At 45.1% G+C, this 25,245-nt stretch overlaps 3 protein-coding genes across 14 annotated transcripts in view; 2 read left to right on the forward strand and 1 right to left on the reverse strand.

Annotated features, from left to right (window-relative positions):
* Nucleotides 1-3,307, forward strand: part of RRN3 (RRN3 homolog, RNA polymerase I transcription factor) — a 28,420-nt gene extending 25,113 nt beyond the window's left edge. For 3 of the 7 annotated variants that reach the window (XM_060123071.1, XM_060123072.1, XM_060123074.1), the window contains 2 exons: nt 222-309; nt 1,207-3,307. In XM_060123071.1, the coding sequence (XP_059979054.1) occupies nt 222-309; nt 1,207-1,368 (250 nt within the window). In that variant the 3' untranslated portion in view covers nt 1,369-3,307. Of the gene's footprint in view, nt 1-221; nt 310-1,206 lie in introns of those variants that run through there. The other 4 variants (XR_009535285.1, XR_009535284.1, XM_060123073.1 and 1 more) reach the window with 4 other exon arrangements.
* A 1,521-nt stretch (nt 3,308-4,828) lies between these two features.
* On the forward strand, nt 4,829-18,710 carry NTAN1 (N-terminal asparagine amidase). Of its 4 annotated transcripts, XM_060124537.1 has the most exons (10): nt 4,829-5,006; nt 10,518-10,620; nt 10,697-10,762; nt 11,047-11,155; nt 13,035-13,108; nt 14,711-14,764; nt 15,310-15,363; nt 16,409-16,506; nt 17,837-17,950; nt 18,367-18,710. In XM_060124537.1, the coding sequence occupies exons 1-10, from the start codon at nt 4,926-4,928 to the stop codon at nt 18,544-18,546; spliced, it is 933 nt and encodes a 310-aa protein (XP_059980520.1). In that variant the 5' UTR covers nt 4,829-4,925; the 3' UTR covers nt 18,547-18,710. The 4 variants fall into 4 exon arrangements, with proteins under 4 accessions (XP_059980520.1, XP_059980521.1, XP_059980522.1 ...); XM_060124538.1 differs by lacking the exon at nt 10,697-10,762 and having other exon boundaries at nt 4,830-5,006; XM_060124540.1 differs by lacking the exon at nt 10,518-10,620 and having other exon boundaries at nt 4,879-5,006.
* PDXDC1 (pyridoxal dependent decarboxylase domain containing 1) overlaps nt 16,954-25,245 on the reverse strand; it is a 50,993-nt gene continuing 42,701 nt past the window's right edge. For 2 of the 3 annotated variants that reach the window (XM_060124536.1, XM_060124535.1), the window contains exons 17-24: nt 24,764-24,935; nt 24,044-24,162; nt 23,653-23,774; nt 22,582-22,674; nt 22,397-22,493; nt 21,424-21,528; nt 20,680-20,906; nt 16,954-18,004 (exon numbers count right to left, since the gene is read on the reverse strand). In XM_060124536.1, the coding sequence (XP_059980519.1) occupies nt 17,945-18,004; nt 20,680-20,906; nt 21,424-21,528; nt 22,397-22,493; nt 22,582-22,674; nt 23,653-23,774; nt 24,044-24,162; nt 24,764-24,935 (995 nt within the window). In that variant the 3' untranslated portion in view covers nt 16,954-17,944. Of the gene's footprint in view, nt 18,005-20,679; nt 20,907-21,423; nt 21,529-22,396; nt 22,494-22,581; nt 22,675-23,648; nt 23,775-24,043; nt 24,163-24,763; nt 24,936-25,245 lie in introns of those variants that run through there. The other variant, XR_009535708.1, reaches the window with a different exon arrangement.

A 25,245-nucleotide genomic window follows, 5' to 3' on the forward strand; every position in this document is an offset into this window, starting at 1 on the left:
GTAGGTGTAATACTCCATCTACGTGAGTGGATGAACTCTTACAAAGAAGGAGCCCCGTTAGTTACAGAACCTACATAGGATATTTTTGGACACTATTATTATTTGAGCGATAGTTTTTACTTCTTCATTTTGGGTAATGGGTCTTGTGAGAAAAGAGTTAAATATGTGGTGACCTTTGCTGTAGTATTTAATTTGAGTTTGAAACCTGATCTTCTTGACAGGTCCAAGAAATTCATTGATCCTCTTTATCAGGTATGGGAAGACATGAGTGCAGAAGAGCTTCAGGAGTTTAAGAAACCCATTAAAAAGGTAACTTTATGATTCAACATACTTTCTGGGAATCTCCTGTGTGGTTACAGAGCACAGTCAAATAGTTAATAGCAATGTTACACTTGAAAAATACTACATTTGTTCATTCTGCCTTTACAGAATTCCAAGCCCAGGTTGTGTTCTTACGAGAATAGTGTTTGTTTTTTAATGAATTGTTCAAACCAGACACTTCACATGCTGACTTTGGGAAGTGAAGGGTAAATAAAAGTCGGCTTAACACATTTAGATCTCTACCACTTGATCGTTACTACCAAGTAACAGTCTCAGATTTGCTTACTGTTGAAATGTTCCCAGAAGTTAACATTAATTTTGTAGGTTTTCATGAATAGGTGGTGAAGATGCAGGTCTGCAGCATGTCCTCCAGTGCGTGGCCATGGGGCTGAGGCAGCTATTGCCAAAGGAGAAAATTAGAATCCAATAATAAAAAATGTCACCATTTGTTTCTTTGTGGTGCATTCATTTATGTATTAAAAGTCAGCTTTAATGTGCCTGTCTTCTTTTTTATAAGTAATCATTGGAAAGCTCTTTTTAGTTTTATTCTTTCTTTAAATTTTGCGTTTGAGGAGGATGGTCATTCATTCATTCATTCACATTATGTTAGATTGAGCAAGAATGACATATCATGTTACCTGCCCTCGTTGAGCTTAAAATCTGTTCAAAAACAAAAAATCAGACTTTAAACAAACACAACGTGTGATGAGCAGTTGTGCAGACGGTTCATAATAAAGAAGTGTGCATTGGGAAGCGTTCGAAATTAAGATTCTTTTCCTTCACGTTTGTCTTTCCAGAAGTAGCACATTCCTGAGGAAAGGGATTCTTGAAAGCATTTCAAACTGCCACTTGAGATCTTGTTGATAATCTCTGTTCTTTGTGCAGGAGATGGTGGAAGATGAAGAAGATGATTTTTTGAAAGGTGAAGCTGGGATTACACCAAGCTCCTTTGATGCGCATTTCCGCAGTCCTTCAAGCAGTGTGGGCTCCCCACCTGTCTTATACCTGCCAGACCAGTCCCCCATGATCACAAGGATTTGTGATTGAGACTGACATTCCTCCTGTCGTGCCCTTCAGTACCAAGGTTCATACTGTTTGAGCATCGCGTTGAACTAGAGCGAGTACGTGCTTCAGGCATCTCACTTTCAAGTTAGACTTACTCTAATGTCTGAACAGACGTGGTTGGGTTTTTTGTTTTGTTTTTGTTTTTTCTGTTTTGCTCCTGTACAGACAAAAGGAAAAGACAGGGGCTTCCCTGGTGGCGCAGTGGTTGAGAGTCCGCCTGCCGATGCAGGGGACACAGGTTCATGCCCCGGTCCGGGAAGATCCCACATGCCGCGGAGCGGCTGGGCCCGTGAGCCATGGCCGCTGAGCCTGCACGTCCAGAGCCTGTGCTCCGCAGCGGGAGAGGCCACAGCAGTGAGAGGCCCGCGTACTGCAAAAAAAAAGGAAAAGACAGAATATCATGTGCAATATTTTACGGTGGAGTTGATGATAAGTGTTGAAAGCTTGGCTCATTTGTTTAATGTATACATTTTTTTGTTACAGCTTTTTGACATAATTATTGTGAAATTTCTAATATCAGCAACAGCCTATTTTAACAGATTGCATTTTTAACGAGGTTTTTGTCAGAGCCATACTTACAGGACTTTGTTGATATGATATCTTTTCACTGAAAAATCCTCAAGGACACTCTTTGAAGTCTTCAGAATGAGTTTCTTTTGGATACGCTGTTTCCCCTCTGCTGTAACTGTATTTGTGTTCCGCGGTTTCAGTGGGGTGCAGGGAAGATAGCAGCAAAGTGTGGGGAGGGGGCCAGGGCTGGTCCTGGATGCTGCAAGTTGGAGCTGGCACTGAAGGAGATCTCCAGGGACTTCAGAAACTAATAAAAGCCTAGAGGGACGAGAGAGGATTTAGAGAAACAGAATCAGACACATCGTACATTTGTGAGTGTTAAAATGGGTTTAAAAGAAAAAAGGAGTTCCAGGTAAATGTAATTCACATTGACTGAAGTAGGGTTGGACTTTTATAAAACACAGCTCACAGTGTTTTACCCTGACGCTCCCAGAAGTGCTGTCAGGACTGGAACTACTTGTAGTGGAATGTAGTATTGATCATTGAGAATTTCTTTGTCCAGAAGTAGGGGAAGAGAGGGGATTTTAGGTTATTTGGTGGAATGGTTTTGCTAGCAACAGTAGGTCAGGGTTACAGCTACAGTCCCTGTCTACTGACTGTTCGTACCATGGATGCCAGCTCAGTGAAATCCTCTGGCGAGGCTCTTTTTGTATTTTTATAACTAAACACTGGGAGAGAGGAGTCTAAACAACCTCGCTGTATGATAAATTTGTGCAAGCGCTGCTAGTCATTTTGAAGCTCCTGCATATTTTAGCTTCATTCCTTATTTGTGTACTTGTTATTTGTGAAAACGGACACCTTTAAATATATTTATTTTTCTGCCACTTTCCTATTCTTTATTTAAAGGCAAGTGATATTTTCTTGATCACAAATATTTTATAATGAAATACTTTCTCTTTCCTAGGGCTTTGTATGCTCTCATATATTTACATTGATGGCAATGTAGAGTTTGAATTTCAGTCTGTAAATATGTTTTTGGAAAATAGAAATTTTTATTGTTTTAAAAAGTTTTGGGTATTGGTGATTTTCTTTTGGTGACTTGGTGGAAAGTTGTTTGAGAGCCTTTAGGTTCGCTGTTTTTTTAACTGCTGACAAAAAGGTAGGATTTTTGTATAGTGGATAAAATGAGTAATTGAAAATGTGTCTGTAGAAATTAACAGTAAGTGGGGTCTTTGTGAGTTGAGAAGTAGTTTTAATGTAGAAGTATTTAGACAAATAAGTCAAAAATTTCAAAGGAGTTTGAGAAAAAAAATACTGTGAAAATAAAACAATGACATGGTTAATCTGGAACTTTTGTCCTTATGCCAATACAGGGAGGTACCCCAATAAAGAAGCTTCTCATGTAAATGTTCTTTTGACTCCTGTGTTTTTTCTATTTTATATTTATTGATCTACTGTATTAAAGCACCGTTTTGCCATAGAAAACTGCGACTGAGACTTTACTTAATTGATACTATATTAAAGAGGCAAAAGTAATGCCAGTGTGATTGCAAGTACTCAAAAATAATTGCATACTGGTGATGAGAATGGCTTCCAGGTGCATCTGAAGTGTCACTGACTCCTTGATCACACCCAACGGGTCCAAGGAAAACAAACACTTCCAAAAAGTTACATGCTTTTAAGGAACATCTGTGCAAAAAAAAAAGTTGTTTAATCTCCTTGGGAATTATATATGAAAACAGGATTTTCCTATCCCTCTTACTCAAAAGCAGGTTTTCAACTCGGGTAGGAGTTCCAGGGTCCATGATTTTGTTTGTCTGCTATGGGCAGGTCTTCTTTAATGAGAAGTGGCCAATTCATACAAGTGTGAAAGGACCAGTGTCATGAGTGTCAGACCTGTCTTCTCTTTCTAATCAGCTGTGTGACCTTGAGCAAGTTACCTAGCCTCTCTCTGAGCTCCACTTTGAAAATAAAAGTGGAAATTACTAATACCTACTTTATGGTTGTGAGGATTTGATGAAAATGCACGTAAAGTCAGCTGTTTGGTTACCTTGTGAGAAAGTCTAGTTAAGCTGGAAGCATTTTCATGGAAAGGTCTTTACAAGGCAAAGATAACTTCCGTTTCACCTGTATTACCTACTTAGTACCAACTTAATCTCAACTGGAGGGGAAGGGCCAGAGGGCTCCACCTGCCAGGCAGTGCTTATTACAGCATCCTGTAGACATTCTAATAGTTTTTGCTCTGTGTGAAGTGGGGCCGCTTTCTCGTCCCACCAGTCTTTTGTAAAATTATTTTTGTTAATGTGGAGTTGGATCTATTTGGGTAATATTTCCAAGTTTTAGAATAGCTAAAACTATTTTAAACTCAAATAAGGTGAGAAGTCTCACGCCAGGGTACCTGTCCTCAGTAGGGTCTGTAGGGTATCTTGCTGATCTTTACTCTCAGGGTTCTTAGCCCATCTATGAGTGTCAAGCACCAGGTGTTATTAATGATTTCTGAATGTGTGGAGCTAGCAAACTTTAGGCTCCATTTTCCCAGTTTAAGACAGGTTGTGTTTACTATTAAATACAATCCTATGGCGCAGAACGGCAGGTTCGGAAACTCGGAAAACTTGCTCAAGGTCACTATGGGAAGTGGCACAGCCGGGATATGAACCTAGGCAGGCGGCGACCCCAGAGCCCGCACTCAGGCCAGGTTGGCTGAAATGTGAGCCACGCTTTCAGAACTACATTTCCCAGCGCCCCTAGCGGAGGCGGGGCGCTCCCTCCCGTTTGGACTACGTTTCCCATGGGGCCATGCGCCACCCCCCCCCCCCCCATAGATTTCCTCAACCTCTTGGGGCTGCACCGCTTCCGTCGGACTCCACTTCCCGGTGGCACCCGCGGCTGGGCGCGGCGGCGGGGCGGCCCGAGAGAGAGGGCGAGGGCGAGGGCGAAGGCGAAGGCGAGGGCGGGGGCAGGGGCGGCGGGCGGCCCGCGGCTGAGGAGGCCACCGCCTCCCTGGGCCTGCCGGGGCGGCCGCCTCCGCGATGCCGCTGCTCGTGGAGGGGCGGCGAGTGAGGCTGCCGCAGTCCGCTGGGGACCTCGTCCGAGCCCACCCGCTTCTGGAGGTGAGCAGGGCCCGGGCGGGGGGCTTCGAGGCTGGCCCGAGGGAATCCGCAGGCGGTCCAGAGACCTCCTCACCCCGCCGCCACCACCCGCTCTCCCCGAATCAGGCTCGAAACTTGGCGCAGCGGAGGTGCTATCGGCACATCCGGAGCCCAGGCCGCCGGCAGCAGAGTTTCTGCCCTCGCTTGAGGCATCTGTGGAGCTTTTACCTTCTTTGGACCTTAGAGGGCATCTGCTGAGGCCCCTCTTTTCCAAAGGAGGGAACGGGGGCCCAGAGAGGTTAGGTGACTTGTCCAGGGTCGCCCAGCACCGCGGCTTGAGGACACCCCGGGACCCCCTTTTTCCAGACAGGGCGGTCCCAATCTCCAATCCGGACTTGGCCCGTTTAGGCAAATCTGGGCAGCGCCCTTGCTCTTTCCCTCGCCGGGGATCCCCACCCGTGGTGAGCGCGGCATCGTCCTTGGGTCCTCAGGAAGCAGGAGGTTTTCTGGGGTGGGCAGGGGCATCCTGGCGGGTCGCCTAGTCTTCTAGACCCGGGATCTGGGGCTCCCGGTTAGTTTCAGTCGGAAGAAAGGACCCTATTTTCACCCAGCTGGGTCGTGTTGAGGAACCACACCCTATGGAAGGGTTTTTTGTTTTGTTTCCTGCTTTTGTCCTTAGATGGACCTCTGAACCCTTAGTCCAAGCTTATGCAGAGACTGTTTAGAAAAGGGTTCTTACTGTAAAAAAAAAAAAAAAAAAAAATCCGAACCAAACCTCCCACTTGCCCCAGATCCAGTTAAGGGGAAATCAACCATTTCATTGATTTAAGAGATTCATGTTGAGCCTCTAATGTACGTTGCCTATGGTGTTTGCCTCTTTCCCCACAATCAGGACATTTATAGGGTGGGGATGTTTTTTAATCACAGGGTGGCTCAAATACCATGACTGTTAATTAAGTGCCATAAAGGGAAAAAAAATGCCCCTTTTCACTCTGCAGAGTGAAGCCGGGGAACCAGATTGAGTCTGTAGGCTTAGGGAAGGTATTTTTGGGTTTTCTTTTGTAACAGTTGCAGGGTGATTTTGTCTGCATGCTTGTTTTGTTTATTTTCCTTTGGTCTCGCCCCCAGAATGTAAGCTTCCTGAAGGCAGACAGTGTGTCTTTGTATCCTCAGAGCCTAGGGCAGTCCCTGTCAGTGAATCTGTGCTTTGTAAATATTTGTTACACAAATGTCTGAGCAGAATGACCCCTGAAAATGACCCAAAAGATGAGGCGGGGGGGGGGGGGGGTGTTACTGACACGGAAAAGAGGACAACTCTGTGTGGTTCTCAACTTGCATTTCAAGAAAACAGTAGTGATATTAGCCAACACATATGGGGCACCTAGCAGACACTAGGTTAAGTGTTAAATACTTTCCTTGTACTGTGTCACTGCCACACCATGAACTGGTGTAGTTGGGAGTATGACTCACCAAGGGAGAAAAATTGCAGCTGCCTAAAGAATATAGGTGGCACCCTATTTTTACGTCTGCTTGAAATTTTCTATGATAAAAAGTTAGATCAGTGTCCAAGGCAGCCCCCTAAGTGTGTAGAGAGGGGGGAATGAGATGAGATACCAGGGTGGCTGGACCCTTAGAAGGGAGGTTTGGCCTCTCTGGGGAGATGTGGCCTAGAAATGCTGTGTAGTGGGGACCAGTTTGCCTTACAGGAACGGGGGGGGCGGGGGTGGGGGCACTTCCATCTCAGCAGCCTAAGGGAAGAGGGGGAGGGCATTCTAGCTGAGCAAGCTGGACTGTGCCCCGTGGCCCCTGGGCGGGAGGGGAAGGGCCCCGAAGGCGGGTGGACTGGCCCGTTTCCCTGGCAGAGAGGGCAGGAGGGGCAGAGTGGAAGATAAGCTGGGAGGGGTAGGTCGTACCTACGTGGCAGGGGTTTAGATGGATCTTTCAGCTGACATGCAGTGTGGAGAAATGAAAGGTTTAATTATTTTTTTAAATAACAAGTAGTGTTCCCTTGGTAAGAAAATAGAAATTATAAATCTCAAAAAGAAGAAAAAAGAATCTGTGACCACAACCATGCTTCACATTTTGCTATACTTTTTTACATGATAGCATTACTATATATTCTGTTCTATAATGTGTCTTTTTCATGTGACAGTAGGTTGTGAGTATGCAGTAGCAGCACTTACAAGCCTGTCCATAGCTATGCTTAGCATAGGATAATAGTAACAACAGCAACAATGATAGCAATGCCGTGGAACTTGCTGAGCATCCCAGCCCTAGGAAGCAGGTACTGCTCCTGTTCCCATTTTACAGATGGGGACTCTGAGGCATAGAGGGTGGAGTAAATTGCCCAAGATCCCACATCCTGTGAGTGGTGAAGCCTGGATCACAACCCAGGTGGTCCGCCTTTGCCTCTAGAGCAGCAGTGCTCAATATGTTAGCCACTGGCTGCATGTGGCGATTTACATTTAAGTTAATTAAAATTTAATAAAATTTAAAAATCAGCTCCTCAGTCACAGTAGCCGCGTTTCAAGTGCTCGACAGCCACGTGTGGCCAGTGGCTGCTGTATGAGACAGGGCAGGTACAGATCCTTGCCATCGCTGCAGCAAGCGCCTTTGGGCGGTGCTGTGTAGAGCCTTTGTTCTTAACCAGTCACTGGATGCTCAGGAACTGGTCCTGCGGCCTCTTGAGAAACAGTCCCATGGAATTCCACGTAACTTCGTTCCTGCCTTTAAGCATGCGCAATATTTATGCTCTTTCCCCATTAGGAACGTTCACAGAGCTAAATCTCTGTAAACCCCTGTAATTATTCCTCAGAAGGGTTTTTTTGAGCAGAAAAGCGGGGTCAGGACAGGGGACCAGAGGTGGGGAATGGTGACAGCCACCCCCTACAGACCTGCTGTCAGTTAATCCTCCCGCAGCCTAAGGAGTGGCCGTCATCAGCCCCGTTTCCCAGAGGAGGGGACGGAGCATCGAAGCTCAGACTAATGCCCAGGTCACTGGCTCAGGGAGAGGCCCCCGGGCACTATATTGTAGGAATTTAGGTGTAAGGGAAGAAAGGACTGAAATGAGGTAGCGCCCGAGGGGTGGGAGGAAGGCTCAGTTCTGAGGGCTGCGCCTGGCGGCACTCTCATACTTGCTCTCCCGTTTTCTTCAAATTTCAGTGTCACTCATAAGTAGCTTTCTGGGGACACAGCCACGGCCACTTGTCATGTGTCGTCTATGCTGCTTTCACGCTGAGGAGCTGAGACCGCACGGTCTGCAAAGCCCAGGATACTTATTGTCTGGCCCTTTCCTGAAACAAGTGTACTGACCCCTGCGTTAAGAGAACAGTGCCATCCGATAGGGATTGGGAAATGAGGATGAGCCGTAGCAGGGAGAGACTGAGGGAAAAGATATTTTTTCGTGAATCTGAGCGTCCAGCGAATAAAAAAAGTTCAGAAAAAGTTCAGAAAACGACTGCTTTTATTTCAGAAAGGATGTGAGTTTATAAAGTAGGACTGTGTGTTTTTCCACAGAGGAGAACTTTGGCTAACCTTTTTTCATTTTTTAAAGTGAAAGACGAAAGCAACGTTGCTGTTTTCACTTTCTGGCCATTCTCTCTCCTGATAATTTGTGCTTCTGTTTCTCTGGGAAATAGTAGGAGCTGTGTCGATGAGAGACATTGTGATTTTTGGTCTTGGGCACGCAAGTGATAATTCATTTCTCAGAAATAGATTTGCTTTTGGGTGGTGACCAAGTTGTGAAAATAAGTGGTAAAAATTTGCCGTGACTTCTCCCTCCCCCTCCCCGAAAAGAACAAAAAGAGGTAAGTATTAAAGGAATAATAAAAAGGAAATTCTGCATTCTCCTTTATCTTATCTTGAATTAAGGTGAGAAATGGCGTGAAAATGAAAAGTGCTTACTGCTATGAGGTGTTGTGAGTTTTTGCACAATTGGCTGCATCTCTTTCTCCCAGACTCAGCCGTCCGATCACACACTGCACTTCACTCAGTCCTTAGTTCCTTTCTTCTTTAAAAAAATTTTTTTATTGAAGTATAGTTGATTTATACTGTTAATTTCTGCTGTACAGCAAAGTGATTCAGTTATATATATACTCTTTCATATTCTTTTACGTTATGGTTTATTACAGGATATTGAATATAGTTCCTTGTGCTGTACTGTAGGACCTTGTTGTTTATCTATCCTATATATAATAGTTTGCATCTGCTAATCCCAACTTAGTTCCTTTCTTAAGTGGAGGGGCCAGTCTCACTATAACTGCTGCCTTGCTTCCAATTAATGAAAGTTTATTAAAAGAGAACCCTCTAGAACTCGTCAAGTGTATTGTCATGTTTTTTTACATCTCTTGTATTTTGTTAAGTAAGCAAGTACTAACCTAAATTAGCACCAACAGTGAGGAATGGCCAGAAGCCAGTATAAGACCATAAAAATATTCCCTGGTCTAGACAGTACACAAGCTCTGTATTTGCACACGTGGTTAGGAAATTGTTTATTGAGGAGTTTATTTGTTGCAAGTAAGAAGAAAATTATGAAACATTTTAGTGATGCCTCAATTTGATGTTTTTGAAGAAAAAAAAGTTTAGTTCTCATGAAAGAATTAACCACCTGAGTTTTTTCCCCCCAGGCTTACTAATAATTTATACAAATATTCAATTAGTCAGAATTTTCACACCTAATATTAACCTGTCTTTTCATAAATTTGCTTATTTATGAGGGCTCCTTTTTGGTTTTCTACTTTAATAACATAATTACATCATAAGACATTTGGAGAATAGAGCGACAGTTAAATGACTTGTGTTTGCCCTGTTCTAACACAATCATGGTTATATTGGTGAATTTCCTTCCAGTATTTTTCCCTATATGTGGCGACATTTTTAGCATTGTTGTATTAACAGCATATTTGCAGCTTAAATTTTTTTACTTGAATCTTGCTCTTCAGTTTATATTTCCAAGCTCTTTTCCCATAGTCTTCATTTTTTCATGTCTGTGCAGTTAGCAGTTGTGAGTTGGTTCTGCATAATTTACTTGCCTTTTCTGTGGTTGTCCCCAGCTTTGTGCCATTCTCGATAACACAGGGATTGAGTGCATTTTAGGTTATTTCCACAGTACAGATTTCCAGAGGTGGGAATTACTAGATTAGGAGACAGGTAAGGTCTGGATCCCTCCTCCTCTTTAAAGAAAGTGAAGGTCTGTGATTTCTGAGCCACCCAATCCACTAGTCCATATGATCTGATTCTCTTTACAATTGTAAAGAATGGGGAAAGATTTTTGCATCTTATTTCATAGGTACTAGGGTCTTGTTCTATAGGATGAAAAAAGAACAGAACTTCCTTGTTTCCTTCACATTGTTCCACATGGTAGTTACTGCTGCTGCCTTTTTATTTTAGCTTTTCTGTCAGATAATACACACACCTCAGACCTCACAAGTGTGTGTTTCCCACGTAGGGCACACTTTGGCTCTCTCCACCTCTCTAGTCACTCAATCCTCACTAATTTCCATCACTATTTTATTTTTTTTTTTAATTAAACAGGAAAGAGCCAGACTTCTCAGAGGTCAGTCTGTTCAACAAGTGGGACCCCAGGGCCTTCTGTATGTTCAGCAAAGAGAGCTTGCAGTGACCTCCCCAAAGGATGGTAGGTTAGGAAGCAGTGAATTGGGCGTTATCCCCAAAGGCTATTGGATATTTTATTTTATTTCTTTTTTAAACAGGCTCCATCTCCATTCTGGGTTCTGATGATGCCACCACTTGTCACATTGTGGTCCTGAGGCACACAGGTATGATGAGAGAGATGAAGGAAACCGTTAACTTAAACGGACCCGACACGTGGGACCATGAATTTCTCGATTTGCATTTCCTGGCTCCGCTTACCTCTTCTCCATCTGCATGGCCCCTCCCTGTGGCCCTGGTCAGATGGGTTGGCTGGGCAGCCCAGACGTCTCTATTTTTCCTTTTACAGGCTGTTCAAAGATGAGGCGGTCCGAATGGACAGGCGTAGACCTGGCCTGCTGCCCGAGTTCTCATTGGGAATAACATGAGTCGTTTCACCCTTGTTCTTCAGGTAATGGGGCTACCTGCTTGACACATTGTGACGGAACTGACACCAAAGCTGAGGTCCCCTTGATCATGAACTCCATAAAATCCTTTTCCGACCACACTCAATGTGGAAGGTGAGCTCCACGCTACTCTGTTTTGTGATATTGGGAACTTGACACCATCACGTAGAGGGAACAGCCGTGGCAGCTGTTCCAGCAACGTGGCCTGTCACCAGCACGGTGGCCGCCTGGTCCCCCTGGAGCAGAGCGTGGCCCAGCGTCGGCCCCTCGTCAGTAGTTGCTGAGGGAGTGAATGGGTGGCGGGTACGAGGGGAGGTTTGACTTTGAATCTGTAGTTCTGTTCTCAGTAATGTCCTCTTAGATGTCCGTTTTGCGGACATTGCCTTGTTACACCCCAGCGGTGGAATCTCTTCATTCTTTCAGCAGTTGTTTGTTGAACGTTTCCTGTGAACTAGAACTTGTTTTAGGGACATAGCAGTGAATGGAGTAGACAAACCCTGCCCCCGCGGGGCTCATATTCCATAGCAAGGAGATGTCAGCAAAACAGGATTTTAACGGTGGACAGGGCTCTGAGGAAAACAGGGCTGGGGAGGAGCCGGAGATGGCCGGGAGGAAGGGGGTGCAGTTCTCAGTGTCATGGATTCTGTATGACAGCTGACGCCTGCCCTGGGTGTCCACCACAGCGCCCAACCCTCTCACCGGTGACAGAAAGCATGACCACCTGTTTCACATGTGCGGCCCCGAGATTCAGCTTCCCAGAGTCACAGGGTTAGTTAAACGGGAGGCCCATGACCCCAGCCTGGCTGTCTGGCTGGTACTCACGCCTGTCCTCTCCCCTTTCTCTCTCGTTGGCGGGCCTGGCAGGCATCTCATCTTATTTGAAGTCTAAGGCAGCAGTTCATTTGAATGAACTAGTCATATGCAAGTTCTTAGAATTCCAGGGCTTTAAAAGACCAGCCTCTCTGTTCTGAGTTTCACTAATGTAACACAGAGCAGTTTTAAAATTTAACTCTTCTCCTGCCAGGTCTGCGACAGGCTGGGCTAGCCTCACGGCTTTGTGGCTTGTGCAGTCGCCAGACTGCTGGGCCCTCCAGGTTACGTAGCCGGACTGGGCCATGGGCCCAACTCCGTGATTCTCAGCACACAGTTGTGAGATAGAAGATGTCATGAGGCGACTTGATGCTTTGCCCTGTGCTGCTGATGCAGAAGATTCTGGTTCATTCCTCAGGAGGATTTCGTCTGTCAGTAGAAGGGATGTGAAATACAGCCACACTTTCCCAAGCTCTGGTTGCCAGGTTGTCATAGGCTGAGGACGAGGGGTTAGCAGAGAAGTGTGCATGGGGCACTCAGGGTTAACAAAGTTAGTGTGGTCTTTCCAGCTGTAGGGCTTCCTACCTGGAGCTTTGCTGTGCATGGTGACTCCCTTAGGGAGTAGGCAAGGCTTCCCAAACTTATTTAACCGCAAGAACACTTTTTTCTGTTTCATGAGGCCAGTGTTCAGGGGAACACACTTTGGGAAAAGCTGGTGTTGTAGATAAGCATGTGCTTTAGACACAGACGCAGTTTCCTTCTCTGTGAAACGGAGATGGAAACCCATCTCTCCACGACGCTGGGTGGTAGAGAAGACGGCGTCTGTGCAGGGAAGGTGTCAGTCCCGCCCTTCCCAGTTCTGCACCCCAGGTCCTCTTAGGCTGAGACTTTTAAGAGGTTTTGGAAGCATCCCGCTCGGGGCAGGTCCATTGTGTGACATGGTTGTCTTCTTCCAGAGCAGCCTTTTTCACCCTGTGCCTCGAGGTGGCATCATGTTGGTGTTAAGACACAGCTCCGCTCGGCCCCCAGGCACCCGGGCAGGGTCCCAGTGTGCCGCATGGGTTCTTGTGCATGTGCTGAGGTGTAAACGGGGCCCAGGAGCCGAGAGCTAAAGTTCACAGCAGACCCAGCACACGCTGTCCCGTGCTGTTCGGCCTCTGACCACCTCCTGTCTCTTTGCCAGGCTGGAAGTGCACCTCGTGGGCGGCTTCAGTGATGACAGGCAGTTGTCACAAAAACTGACTCATCAGCTTCTTAGTAAGTTCACTTTCTTCCTCAAATTTGATAAAAATATATATCTATTTTTGCTTAGATAAAAATCCCAATTAGTACAGAACCCAATTAGTATCTATTTTTGCTTAGATAAAAATCCCAATTAGTACAAAATCCCAATTATTAGTACAGTACAAAGGGGTGCACCTGCTTGGAGCCACACAAACTGCTCAGCTTGGAATCTTCCATAAAGACAGGATAGCAAAGAGCTAAATGCTTAGAGGTAATGGGATGGGGACAAGATTTTCTTTCAAAATAGCAGGTGATGCATCCCAAAATAGCAAGTGCTGTGAATTGTTTGAAAACAAGAACCACCTTCTGGGCAGAAATGTCCATTTTAATCTGAAAAGAATTAAAACCCCGATAAAAGCCAATTTTTCCCCTGTTAAATTAGCAAATATTAAAAAAAAAAAGATGTTCTTTGATTAACCATGAGGCAGCGAGGTGGGTGTATTCCTGCAGCACTGGAACATACTTTGGTGTAACCTGTCAGGAAAGCCATTTGGCATCATGGTCCATCATGGACCCAGTAATTCCCCTTCTGGGAATGTATTATAAGAAAATAATCTGAAATGTACAGAGAGATTTATGCCCAAAGATGGGCAGTAGAATGTTATTTACAATTGAAAATAATCTAATGTCCATTAGTAGAGGAACAGTTATATAGCCATTAAAAAATAATACTTATGAAGAGGTTTGAATTACATGAGAAAATACATATGTACAAAACAATCAGGATATAAAATTGTCTACATCTGAGCTCAGCTGTGCACGGACAAATATGGCAGGAAACATACTGAATGTTAACTGCTAGGATTATGGGCATTAAAAGCCCATACACTTATATCTTTAAAAACCCACATATTCTTTCCACTCTGCTGTATTTTCCAAATTTTTCATAATGATCAATTTTTTTATGACTGATAATCAGGAAAAAAAAGTTATTTAGGAAAAGGGTAAAAATCTTATGAATTTGTCCCCCCAGCCTCTCAGAATGGAGAGAAGAATGGAAAGCCTTGGTCGAAGTTTCCTTTGAGCTTGAGGCTAGGAGCACATCTGTCCCTTGGCAGGCAGGGTTCTGGGCATCAGCTCATGTGGATCTGACCTCTGATAAGAGGCCAGGTTGTGACCGGAAGGCTAGTGGATCCGAATCTCTGTCCCCTTCTTGACTTGTTCAGCATATGCTCTGCTAATTAAAGGAACTTTTTTTTTTTAATTGTGTGTCAAATGCCTGCAATCTTTTGAATACTGCACACAGCTCAGAACTGGCTTACATATTGGCAGATGGATTTTGTTTTTTTTGTTTTTGTTTTAGTATTTATTTTTTTTAGGCTGTGCCGGCTTAGTTGCGGCACTCAGGATCTTCCTTGTGGCACGCGGGATCTTTTTAGTTGCAGCAGCATGTGGGATCTTCTTTTAGTTGCAGCGTGAGGACTCTTAGTTGCAGCATGCACGTGGGATCTTGTTCCCAGACCAGGGATCGAACCCAGGCCCCCTGCATTGGGAGCGAGGAGTCTTACCCACTGGACCGCCAGGAAAGTCCCTAAAGGAACTTGTTTGACATCAGTTTTTAAATTCTCATCGTAGGTGAATTTGACAGACAGGAAGATGACATTCACTTGGTGACATTATGTGTGACAGGTAAGTTCTGCCGTCTTTCCCAAAGCAAAGCTGTAGATTTCGGGGATGTTTTGCCCTTGCTCTTAAAGCAGGACCCAGCATCCGTGCCTCAGTCGCAGACGGCACTGTTTGTCAAATGCTTTGATGCCTTCTGGCTTTTCCCATATCTTCTGGGATGGCCTTCCCCGCCCTTCCCACTCCAAATCCTGCTCAACCTCAGTTGAGATCCTGACCCACCCCCTTGAGTGCAACTCCTCTGTCCTTCCTTGGGATTCTCAGCAGTCTGCTCTGTACTCCTGGGAAGGTGGAGGGGCCAGATCCCGGAGAGGAGCTGCCGCCACGCGTGTAGGCGGCTGGGAGGCCCAGACTCTGGAGAGGCGGTTTGTTCGCTATAACCTTACTGCTCTGGGGCTCAGCAGGGAAACAGGGACACAGTCCCTTTCATGTTCTGATTTCCCCCCCTTTTGCAGTGGGGACTCCTCCTTGGCCTTTATTTATGGAAAATAAAAGCGATTGTTGGTATTTATTAAAAATTGATCTTAAAGTTTCTTTTTTTTACGTGTTAGAATTAAATGACCGGGAAGAAAATGAAAACCACTTTCCAGTAATTTATGGCATTGGTAAGTAGCATGTTGATCGGAGGGTTTATTGGTCTCACACTGACAAGACAAGCTCCGGTTAAAGGCCAATTCCACCAGCTAATAAGCCCGTTGCTGTCGGTGTGTCACAGCCTTAGGTTCTGATCCTGACTTCTCGGTGTATTTGCTGGGAAAGAAGCTTACCTTCTCTAACCTTTATCTACAAAATAGAGAAAACATCCACATCCTAAGGCTGTGAAAAGAAACAGGGTAGCAAATATAAAGTGTAGGCATCACCCCCATTAGGAGAAAGCTGAATGTCAGTGGTCTCTGCTCCCCCAAGAGGCCTCTCTGCTTTTTTCCAGCCGGTGCTCTGGGGGCTGGAGCAGGGCATTTGAATTTGAATCTTAGGGATTCAGTCGAATCCCTAAGAAGATTCAATTGAATCTTCTTCCCTTCTTAGGGAACTAATTAAGGTTTTGATTGAGAACAAAGATCCTACAAAGGAAAGTGTGCAACCACCAGGCTAAAGAAAACCCAGAACTTTCCTCCCTCCTGTAACAGCCCCGAGGACTCCCAAGGCTGTAATAGGGTGAGCCTGCCTGTCTCTACAGAGGGCTCCTGCCATATCTGTGATATTTATTTGGCTGGGCGTTCACTGCTTTATTCTCTATACTTTGTATGTCTGAAATAGTAAAAACCAACACACAAACACCAGATTTGGCCCCAGTCCCAGGCCATGTTCGCAGCCGTGTTTGGTCACAGGGCTGACCAGCGAGGCTTTGCCACGCACTGCCTGAAGAGATGGTGCGCCTCCTGTGGGGGGGGGCCCTTGGTTTGGAACCAGGTCTTACCTAGTCCAGCTCAGGCCTCAGCTCTTCTCAGCGAGATGCTTGGCTAAAGGGTTGCATTATCCCTTTCCAGGAAGGTAGATGCTACAGACACCTAAGAGTAACTTTGTTCAGTTTCCACTCTTTTCTCTCTGAGGGAGACTCATCCATATTCTATTACATGTGGTGGTAGAAGTGTGAGACTGTGCCAGCCCTTGTGGCTTTTGTCAAGGAAGTCATCCTGTTGTCCCTCACAGCTGTCAACATCAAAACCTCGGAGATCTACAGAGCCTCCTTCCAAGACCGAGGTCCAGAGGAGGAGCTACGTGCCGCACGAGCTTTAACAGGAGGACCAGTGAGTTTGATTATCATCTTTGTGTTACAGGGTTAAGGAAAAAAGGGGGGCATCAAACTCCAAAGTCTTAAGTTTTATAGACCTTAGAAATGAAAAGTTTGTCACTTCTTTAAAGTTGTACATGATCAGGAACCATCACGAACACGTCACGTAGAATAATAATGAACGTTTTCAATTATAAGCTCAAGACCCCAGTTCTCTGCCGTGAAGATGTTGGGGAGGTATGTGAACACCCAGCACCCAGATCCAAAGAGAACGAGCCCCTTTTACTTTGTAAGGACTTTACCAGTGAAGCTGCTGCAGAGAAAGGCGAGCTAAGGGGGAAGAAGAGCCTTCTCCCCTCTGCACCTCAGGATCACACTCTCCTCCGGACCAAGTAACTGAAGACCAGTTTGCTGGGATGAATTGATTAACCCCCAAAATAATCAAATCACTTTAAGAGTCTGATTGCTTTAGGGTGCTTTTTAATTAAGTAACACCTTCATTTTAAAAGTTAGAAAAATAAAAACCTAAGACTTACACATTGAGGAATGGGTGAAAGAATCCTTTTAAAATGCTTAAAGTGAAAAAAATAGAAATCGCATTCAGAGCACCCAAAAGAAATCTGCTCACTTATGAAATACTGCCACTTTCATTGGAAATGTCTGGATTCAATGGTCTGTTCTGCCAACCCTTTGACATTGTTAGGGTTCCTTTTGCAGCCTCTCAAGTAGCATAACAGCCTTGATTTAGCTAAGATTCAGGACATATTTCAGTCTCAGTAACCATAATTGAACATTGCTGGTGAAGCTGAAAACTACCATTGGCACATTTGAGAATTCAGGGAATTGATCATTTGGCAAATTAACATTTTTACAAATTGGTTTTCCCCTTCTTCTGATGGGGCAATGGCATGTGTACTTTTAAGTTTCAAGGTTACTCGGGGTGTGAATAATGAGGCAGTGTTTCATGTAGCATTGAGGAGTGTGGACTTCAGTCAGACACACCTGGGTCTGGGCCTGGCCCTAACTCTTATGGACATGTGACCATGGGCAATGGGCCCGTCTCTCTGAGCCTCGGGTTTCCAACCAAAATGGGAAAAATGCCATCTTCCTGCAGGACTGTTGTCAGAACTAAACAAAGTAATGTCTGTTTCCCACAAAGTGTAGTACCAGAGAGGTGGAAAGTATTCAGTAAGTAGCAGCTTCTGTTACTTATGAGACAAAAATTGAAAGAAGCTTATCATCCAGACAAATGCCTTAATTTCAGGACTACACTGGAGCTTGCATTAAAGGTAGGGTTTAAGCTGATAACATTCCTTAAATTCTATCCTTGAAACGTTCTTTTTTAGATGATTAGTATTTACGATGCAGAGACAGAACAACTTCGTATAGGACCATATTCCTGGATGCCATTTCCCCATGTGGATTTCTGGTTGCAGCAAGATGATAAGCAAATACTAGAGGTGAGAATTTACAGGTTGGGTAAATCTTAAATCTGTGGACCTTGGTTTCCTCATCTGTAAGGAAAAAAAAAAGGGATTAGACTAGATAACAGCAGCTTTTCCTTCAGTGTTTGGAGGATGCCATTGGCAGACCCTGTTTAGCTGCTGTGTCAGTCAGGGGTAAGTGGAGTCCTGGATGGACATCTACACAGGGCAGCAGTAGGCAACTAACTGTTTTGTTCTCATTAACCCAGGACACCTCGTTTCTTATGTAATTTTACAAATTACATATATATATATATATATATATATATATAGTGATCTGAGAACAGCCTGATTAATGTTTAAGGAGCAGAGAGAGACTCTGACATCTTTATCAAAGTAGGGAACAGAGCAGGGTTCTTCTCTCATGCCCCAAATCTTGTTTGTTTTTCCAGAACCTTTCCACGTCACCTCTGGCTGAGCCCCCCCACTTTGTTAAACATATTAGATCTACCTTGATGTTTTTAAAGAAATACCCTTCTCCGGCTAACACGCTGTTTCTTGGAAATAAGGCTCTACTCTACAAAAAAAATGAAGATGGCTTATGGGAAAAGATCTCTTCTCCAGGAAGCTAAAAATAAATAGGAATTACCAAAGAAAGCAACTTTTTGGCATGACAAAAGACCACTGGTGGAGGTAGGAAAGAATATCCATTCTACATCCATTCAGTCTTAGGTCTCTTTCCTTGCTCCGTGTTTTTCAAATGACTTTAAAATAAAATCTTATTTTGGCAAAGGCATTTGTTTAGGTTTACTTTTTGGTTAGTAATGAGAGGCAGAAGAGAAGCCAGCTTTCTCACTGTGCTATAAGCAGCTATTTCAGATACTTGGGTAAGTCTAATTCTGCTAAATTAGTGAATAAGGGAAAAACTGTCATCTATTTTGTTTAAAAGAACTATTTAAAATGCAGTAAAGTTCGGTGAGAATTTATACATCTCACAGAGATTTTTTTTTTGACCTCAAAATATTTTAGAAGCATCAAATCCAAAACTGATGTTATATTTTTAGAAACCTTTACTTTTCTGAAATTGTTATCCAAAAGGAAGTTACCATGCCCAATTAATGCTAAGATTTATGAAGTGAACTCAGTGGTAACAATTTCAAGAACCTTTATTGAAACCAACATTCAAATAGTATCTCAAGGGTGAAATTCTGTTTCAGCAAAACCAATTTAACAATTTCAAATATATATAAAAACATTTAAAAATTAATCTTGTTAAAGGTGATAATTTCCCCTTCCCCCATTTTATCTGCTATACTTCATTGCACCAAATAAACAGGGAAGACTTTGTTTAATCATTTGCACCAAAAAAAAAAAAAAGAAAATTGCATTTTGACAAGTGCCAAATGTCAGAAATCACATCAGATCAGAGTGTAATTACAGGCTTAATGTGGTATAACTAAGGCTTTCAGTACCTACAGTCCACAAACCCAACGTGAATCCCCGCCATCTTAAGGTCTCCCGTAGCTTGACTTCACTGGACTAAAAGGCACAGGGGCCCTTACCTATGATAAACGAAGTGATGCAGTACTTTTGGAGAAGTAGAAACAGGCAGTAATCAAGGGTTACTTCCAATTATTTCAGCAGTAGTCTGGCGTGATCAGCCTGAGAAAGATTACATTTCTGGTTCTTGTTTGAGTTGGGCCCAAAAGGGTGAGCTGCTAGTGGAACAGAAGCTACAGAAGCTCCCATGAGAATGGGTCAAAGGTGTACTTAATTTAGAATTTCAACGTAACGAGGTGCTATACAGCATATTAATACGAGGCTTTTAAGAGTAGCATCTATTGAGTTTTCAGATATTAAACATAGAAATAAGTAGTCTGTACTTGTGTGCCAATTTAAAAGCTTTATCAGTATTTAAAAATATACACATATATTATATATATATAATACGGTCAAGAAGAGTCTTTACAGTTACTCTTAATAGATGAGTCCTTTAATTTGTTTACAAATAGTATATAAAGGGAGAAATGGATTTGTGGCAGAGCTAAGTCAGACAGAAGCACTGTCCAGTCTAACTTGCTTGACGACCCTGCCACAGCTTGAGCGGACACGGTCCTTCCTGACGTCTCCGGGGAAGCAGCAATCGGGGGTGGCAGGAGAGGGCTTCTGACACTCTTATTTACAATCCCATTGAAACCCACTCTCCTTCAAGCCAAACGCAATCCAGTTGTATACTGCAACCTGATCAAACTAAACACCAAGCAAAACAGATGGCAAAGAATGCTGTCTGTCTCCTCTGCAGCAGGACAACAGAGAACCCAGAGAGTTCTAAAGAAAGCTGTCTTACCGAAGGGTTATTATGTGCAACCTAGTAACTTCTCACACGTGTGTTTAGAAAGATGAGAGCAAGTGTTTCAAGTGGCAGGCACTTGAAATTCTAAGTTTTCTCTGTGAATAAAAAGTGTTTATGGTAACTGGGGGGAAAAAGGTATTACTACAGTTGGGTAGACAGAAACAGTAGTTGTTGGTTGTTCTATCAATACATACCCACAAAATTACACAAGTCAATTGCCCTCCCAGAAGCCTGGCTTTCAGGCACATTTTTGTGCAAAAATCCCAGTTAAGCACAAATAACAGTAATTTCTCTCATACTAGCATGTGGCACAGTTCACATTTTCAGAATAACTTCATCTTCCCTGAAACAATATTCAGTACAGTCTCCAAGGAAACACTGAATTTTATCTTAAGCTCTCTGGCTCCTCTACCTGTGGGCAGTCATCTTCCAGGCGCTGGGCCCTGTCCTGGAGGGCCCCCGTCTGCTCGGCTTCTGGAGAGTTGGGCACCCCTGGGTGCCGCTCAGGGCTGTTAGCTTCCGAGGCATCTTGCCCACCCGACAGGTGCTCGATCTTCTCTAAGTCCTCGATGTGACTGACTGAGCTGGTCTCGCTCACAGCATCTGAACCTCTTAGGGACCTTTTAAAAGGCTTCTGGCCTAGAAGGAAGATCAATGAACGGCACTGAACGCTTGGAAAAGGACACCCCTGCAACGGAAGCTGTCTGTGCTCTAAGTGATTGCTTTATTTAATCACAGCTGCTTCGGCAGAAACCCCTGGGATCACTGGCTCTGAAGCATTTAAGTGATGAGGTGAGAAATGAGAGCTGATATGACATTAACACGCCCCCAGTGCCGAGGACTTTGAGGGAACCTCAGTCAGGAAAAGCTCAGGGGAGTGAACACCAGGTTAAGCGTGACAGCTATCCAGACCCTGACTTCCCCCGGGGAGTGCTACCCAGGTATTTCCCCAAGGCTTTGAAAAAGCTAAAGGGACAGTGACAGCTGTCCTTAAATGATGAGAAATAGGACTTTGGGTTGAAGAATCAAGAAAACAGAGGAATGCAGGTAATACCAAACGGTTAGGCGTTACATGATGCAAAGGTCTGTTTTACCAGGGGAAATACAACCAGTTTTCTTCAGTGTTAACGAACTCAAACATGGAGACGTGACGTACCTGGAAGTCTCTGTTTAGTGCGAGCGCCTGAGGGGGTCTGAGGCGGTGTTACTCCCGAGCCTTGTACTTTGTACACGTATGTGTGTTCCGTGGACTCCAGGGAGCCTGCAGAAAAGAGGGGGGTGGGGAGGTGTGTGTGGGGGGAGGTCCTGGTGCAGGCGCCCTGGGGGAGGCCCCGGGTCTCCTGACATGTGCCGGGAAGCGACAAAGCCATCTCGCAGCTGTGCCCACGAGTGAGTCCCGGCCCTGCTGGGGTGTTTCAGCCTCGTCCTGTGTACATGTGAAAACAACCAGACAGCAGTGTGGCCCAAGTGTGCCTGAGGAGCCAGGCCCCAATGGGAAGTGTCCTTTAGCAACAAGGAATGGATGCCTCTTTGCTAAAGGTTTGGTGGGTTCAGTGTCAGATTATCCCTTGCTGTCATATGACAGTGTAGTCATCATTTCCTGGGGAAGGGGCCCCAGGTTCAGGGAATTATTCCACTGGTAGAACAGGAAAGGAGGGGCCTGCAGCTCAATATCTTCCCCAAATCCCAGCAACTGGTAATACTTGCTAGTTGCCTGGTTTGAAATAAAATGGCTCAGCACTACAGACTATAATCTTTCACTTGCCCCTGGCAAAAGCAGCTCTCTGCTGGGGCAAAACACTAATGAGGACTGCACAGAATGTTAACACTGAACCAAAACGTCCAAGACACACTGTCTGGAGGACTGAACAGCTGAGTGAACGCGTTCTTGTTGAGGTCAAGAGGAGTCTGCTGTGGGCAACAGGCACCTGCTTTCGTACTATTTCAGCTGTCGGGGCAGGAGAGGGAAGATGACAGAGTCCCAGGGGCAGACAAATCTCGCCTCCTCTCACAACAGTCCCGGCCCAGTGCTTGGTGTAAAGCCTGGGACACAGACAAGGCCCCTCAGCACGAGTGTGGGATCCCAGGGCATCATCTGGCAAAACTCTCCAGATGAAAGAGAGTCCTACCTGCCGTTAGGTTAAAAGTTCTTCCCTTTTGTGAAGCCTGTACTGGAGAAAACCAATTCAGCACGGATCCTACCACGGGGATTTGCCGTAACACCCCCTGCAAAACATAACCGTTGCTCAAGGCCATCCTGTGGAGGCTGGCACCCAGCCTGAGGCCAGCTGGGGAGCCCACCCTGGAGCCTCACCTCTTCCAGAAGTCGCTCCTCATTTGCCTTCTGCAGTTGAACCTGAGCTTCCTGAATTCCTTTCCGAACCACTTCTGTCATGTTTTCCAGAAGCTGTGTTAAGACCAAGAAAGGCATTATTTGTCTAAGCTTCTTGCTGAAGGCCTAGAACTATTAACATAGCGCTGGGGACATTTTTCAAAAGTATATTAGTAAATGGCACTTTAAAATGTCAGTGTAAAAATAAAACAGAATGTCAAATAGAAGAGGTCAAAATGTTAAAGGAGGCCTAGGCAGACGTACCTTGGTGACCAGCCTCATTTGCCAGGGAACAGCAATAACTGTCCCTGTGATCTGAATGTCATATCAATAGAAAACAGACATGACTCTCAACATTCATGGAGACAGAGGCAGAAGTAATATAGGCGGGTTTGGAAGAAACTTCAAGAAGTCCACCCAAGAATGAAAAAAGTTGGCTCCTAGGCTTCATTTCAAACTTCCTTCTCTTCCGCACCCCTACTACCAAAAGTGAATCACATGACACAGGTTTCTGCCTCCTCTCAGACCAGTCTTGCTTTGGTCCCTTTTCTCTCCTTTTGAGTAATTTCTAGTGACTCGCATATCTGGTGTGGAGAGCGTCCTGTAAGTCTGACAAGCCTGGTCCTCCGTGCCAACTGGCCAAGAGAAGCAGGTCTATTACTGGTGGAAAGTTCTGTTATCAGAAGCACCATCCCATCCAGCCTCAGGACCAGCTCCAATCAGGAACTCTTCCCTGGCCTTGTCGGGCAGAGGTGGACACAACTTCCTGAATGCATAGCCTCCCCTAACTTCTGTCCACAGCATTTACTACCTCAGTTGCTCACATGCGTCTCTTCCCCACTCTGGCTTGTGAGTTCACTGAAGGCAGTGACCGCATCACATCACCGGCATCCCTGATGCCTGCACAATGCCTGGCTCACAGGAAGCCTTTAAAAACTTGGGGAAAGAACGAATGAACAGACACTGCTAAGGGTAGCTTCTTCCTTTGTGACTCCAGCTAATTGCCCAGGGAAAACCCAGAAAAGGAATGAGACACTGATTAGTCTTACAGACCCTGGAGTTTTCCTCGATTTCTCGGGCTGTGACTGCAATGGTCTCCACTAGTTCAGAAACATCTATGTCGTCACTTGCCATGCCAATGTAAATACAGCTCTTCATGCTTTTATACTCAGGGCCTGCGGGCAGAAACAACAGACTGACTTGGTTCCCAAGTCCTCAGACACGGGCCACTCCCTGTACAGCAGCGCGACCAGGCACAGGAGAGCCTCCCCGAGGGGGTGAGGACGTGGATCTAATGAGGAGATGGGACCCAGAGAGGCTGCAGAAGGGGTGGAGGGCTCTATCACCCTGGGAAGATCTAAATAGCTAAGAGAGACCATTTCCCTTCAAACCAGTTAGAAAACAGCTTTCAAAGTTCAAAGTTGACTTTAGAAGGAGTAATTACCCATTTTAAATGTGAGGTCAGATTCCAGTTCATTTAACTTTTTCAGGAGTCCAGCATGGATTTTTTCCCCTTCTGGATCCGATTTCAAACTGCTCTTATCATCATTAGCGTGTTCATACCTTTAAACGATATCACATAACAGTACTTCAGCAATCTACAAGATCAAGTGTCTCTTCAGACACAGGATAACAGGTGGAATAGAAGCTACTGGAAGTTACCAAGGATGTGGAATGAGACAAAGGGCAAAGGAGCCACTCAGAGGGTCTCAAGATCAAACCTTTCCAGAAAGTCCCAAGGGAAGCCCAAGTCTCCAGGGGCATGAAATGTAGAAGGAGGGGCAAGGCTGGGAAGTCCCATCACTTGTAAGAGGAACAGGAGGCTTCCCTGATCCAGAGAGGGGACGAAGGGGCCACAGGAGGGACACACACTGAACCAGAGGAACAGGGAACTGGCTTCTCCTTAGTGGGCTGTAGTTCTCTGTACGCACGTCAGTGGTGCACCCAACGTAGTTCTCCTCGTAACTTTCAAGCTGGCACAGAAAGAACACAGCAACTCCTATTTCACTCAGTGAGCGCTGGGCCGCCTGCCCGCTGTGCTCTTGTAAATGCCCAGCACATCTAGATGAACTTTCATCAGACATGAACACTGTCACTCCACGCAGTCATCTTAGACTTCTAAGCTGGTTCACAAAATGACCCACCCACGGTCTTTACACCGTACCTGACAACCCCTATTCCAGGCCAGTTTGGGTCATCAACGTATAAGAGACCTGCTGTTCCCATCACCTCCTGCTTGAACTCCTCTCGCAGCTGTAGCGTACAGGTCAGGACTGGCAGCTGGCTCTGGATGCAGGCTACGAGCTGATCCACATCCTCTCCCCGAGTTCCTAAAACTGAACACGTGCACAGAATGTTAGGCAAACGCTTAAGGAATGGCTAAAAATGAGGGGGCAGTGCTCCCACTTCTACTGTCAGAAAGTCAGCAGCTCTAGGTATAGCACATTAGCTGAGCTGAGGAGTTTAAAAAAAGAAAAAACCCCACTAAACCCAGATATGGAAGAATCGTGTTAAAAAATCATATAGCTGGCTGCCCAGGTGTAGACACATTTTTTCCTTACACCGAAGAATTAGCCTATCCGATTTAATACACAATGAAATCCTACCATAGAAATCAGATTCTTCTCACAGAAAGACTGCTTAAGT

The sequence above is a fragment of the Lagenorhynchus albirostris genome, chromosome 15 (genome assembly GCF_949774975.1).
Source record: "Lagenorhynchus albirostris chromosome 15, mLagAlb1.1, whole genome shotgun sequence".
In the NCBI taxonomy this organism is placed as follows: Eukaryota; Metazoa; Chordata; class Mammalia; order Artiodactyla; family Delphinidae; genus Lagenorhynchus; species Lagenorhynchus albirostris.

Excerpts from the sequence above, each read along its gene's own strand:
- NTAN1 (XM_060124537.1), top strand. The coding sequence starts at position 4,926 with ATGCCGCTGCTCGTGGAGGGGCGGCGAGTGAGGCTGCCGCAGTCCGCT. Across the intron at positions 5,007-10,517 it reads GAGCCCACCCGCTTCTGGAG|GAAAGAGCCAGACTTCTCAG; the intron begins GTGAGCAGGGCC and ends TTAATTAAACAG. Across the intron at positions 14,765-15,309 it reads GGTGACATTATGTGTGACAG|AATTAAATGACCGGGAAGAA; the intron begins GTAAGTTCTGCC and ends TTTACGTGTTAG.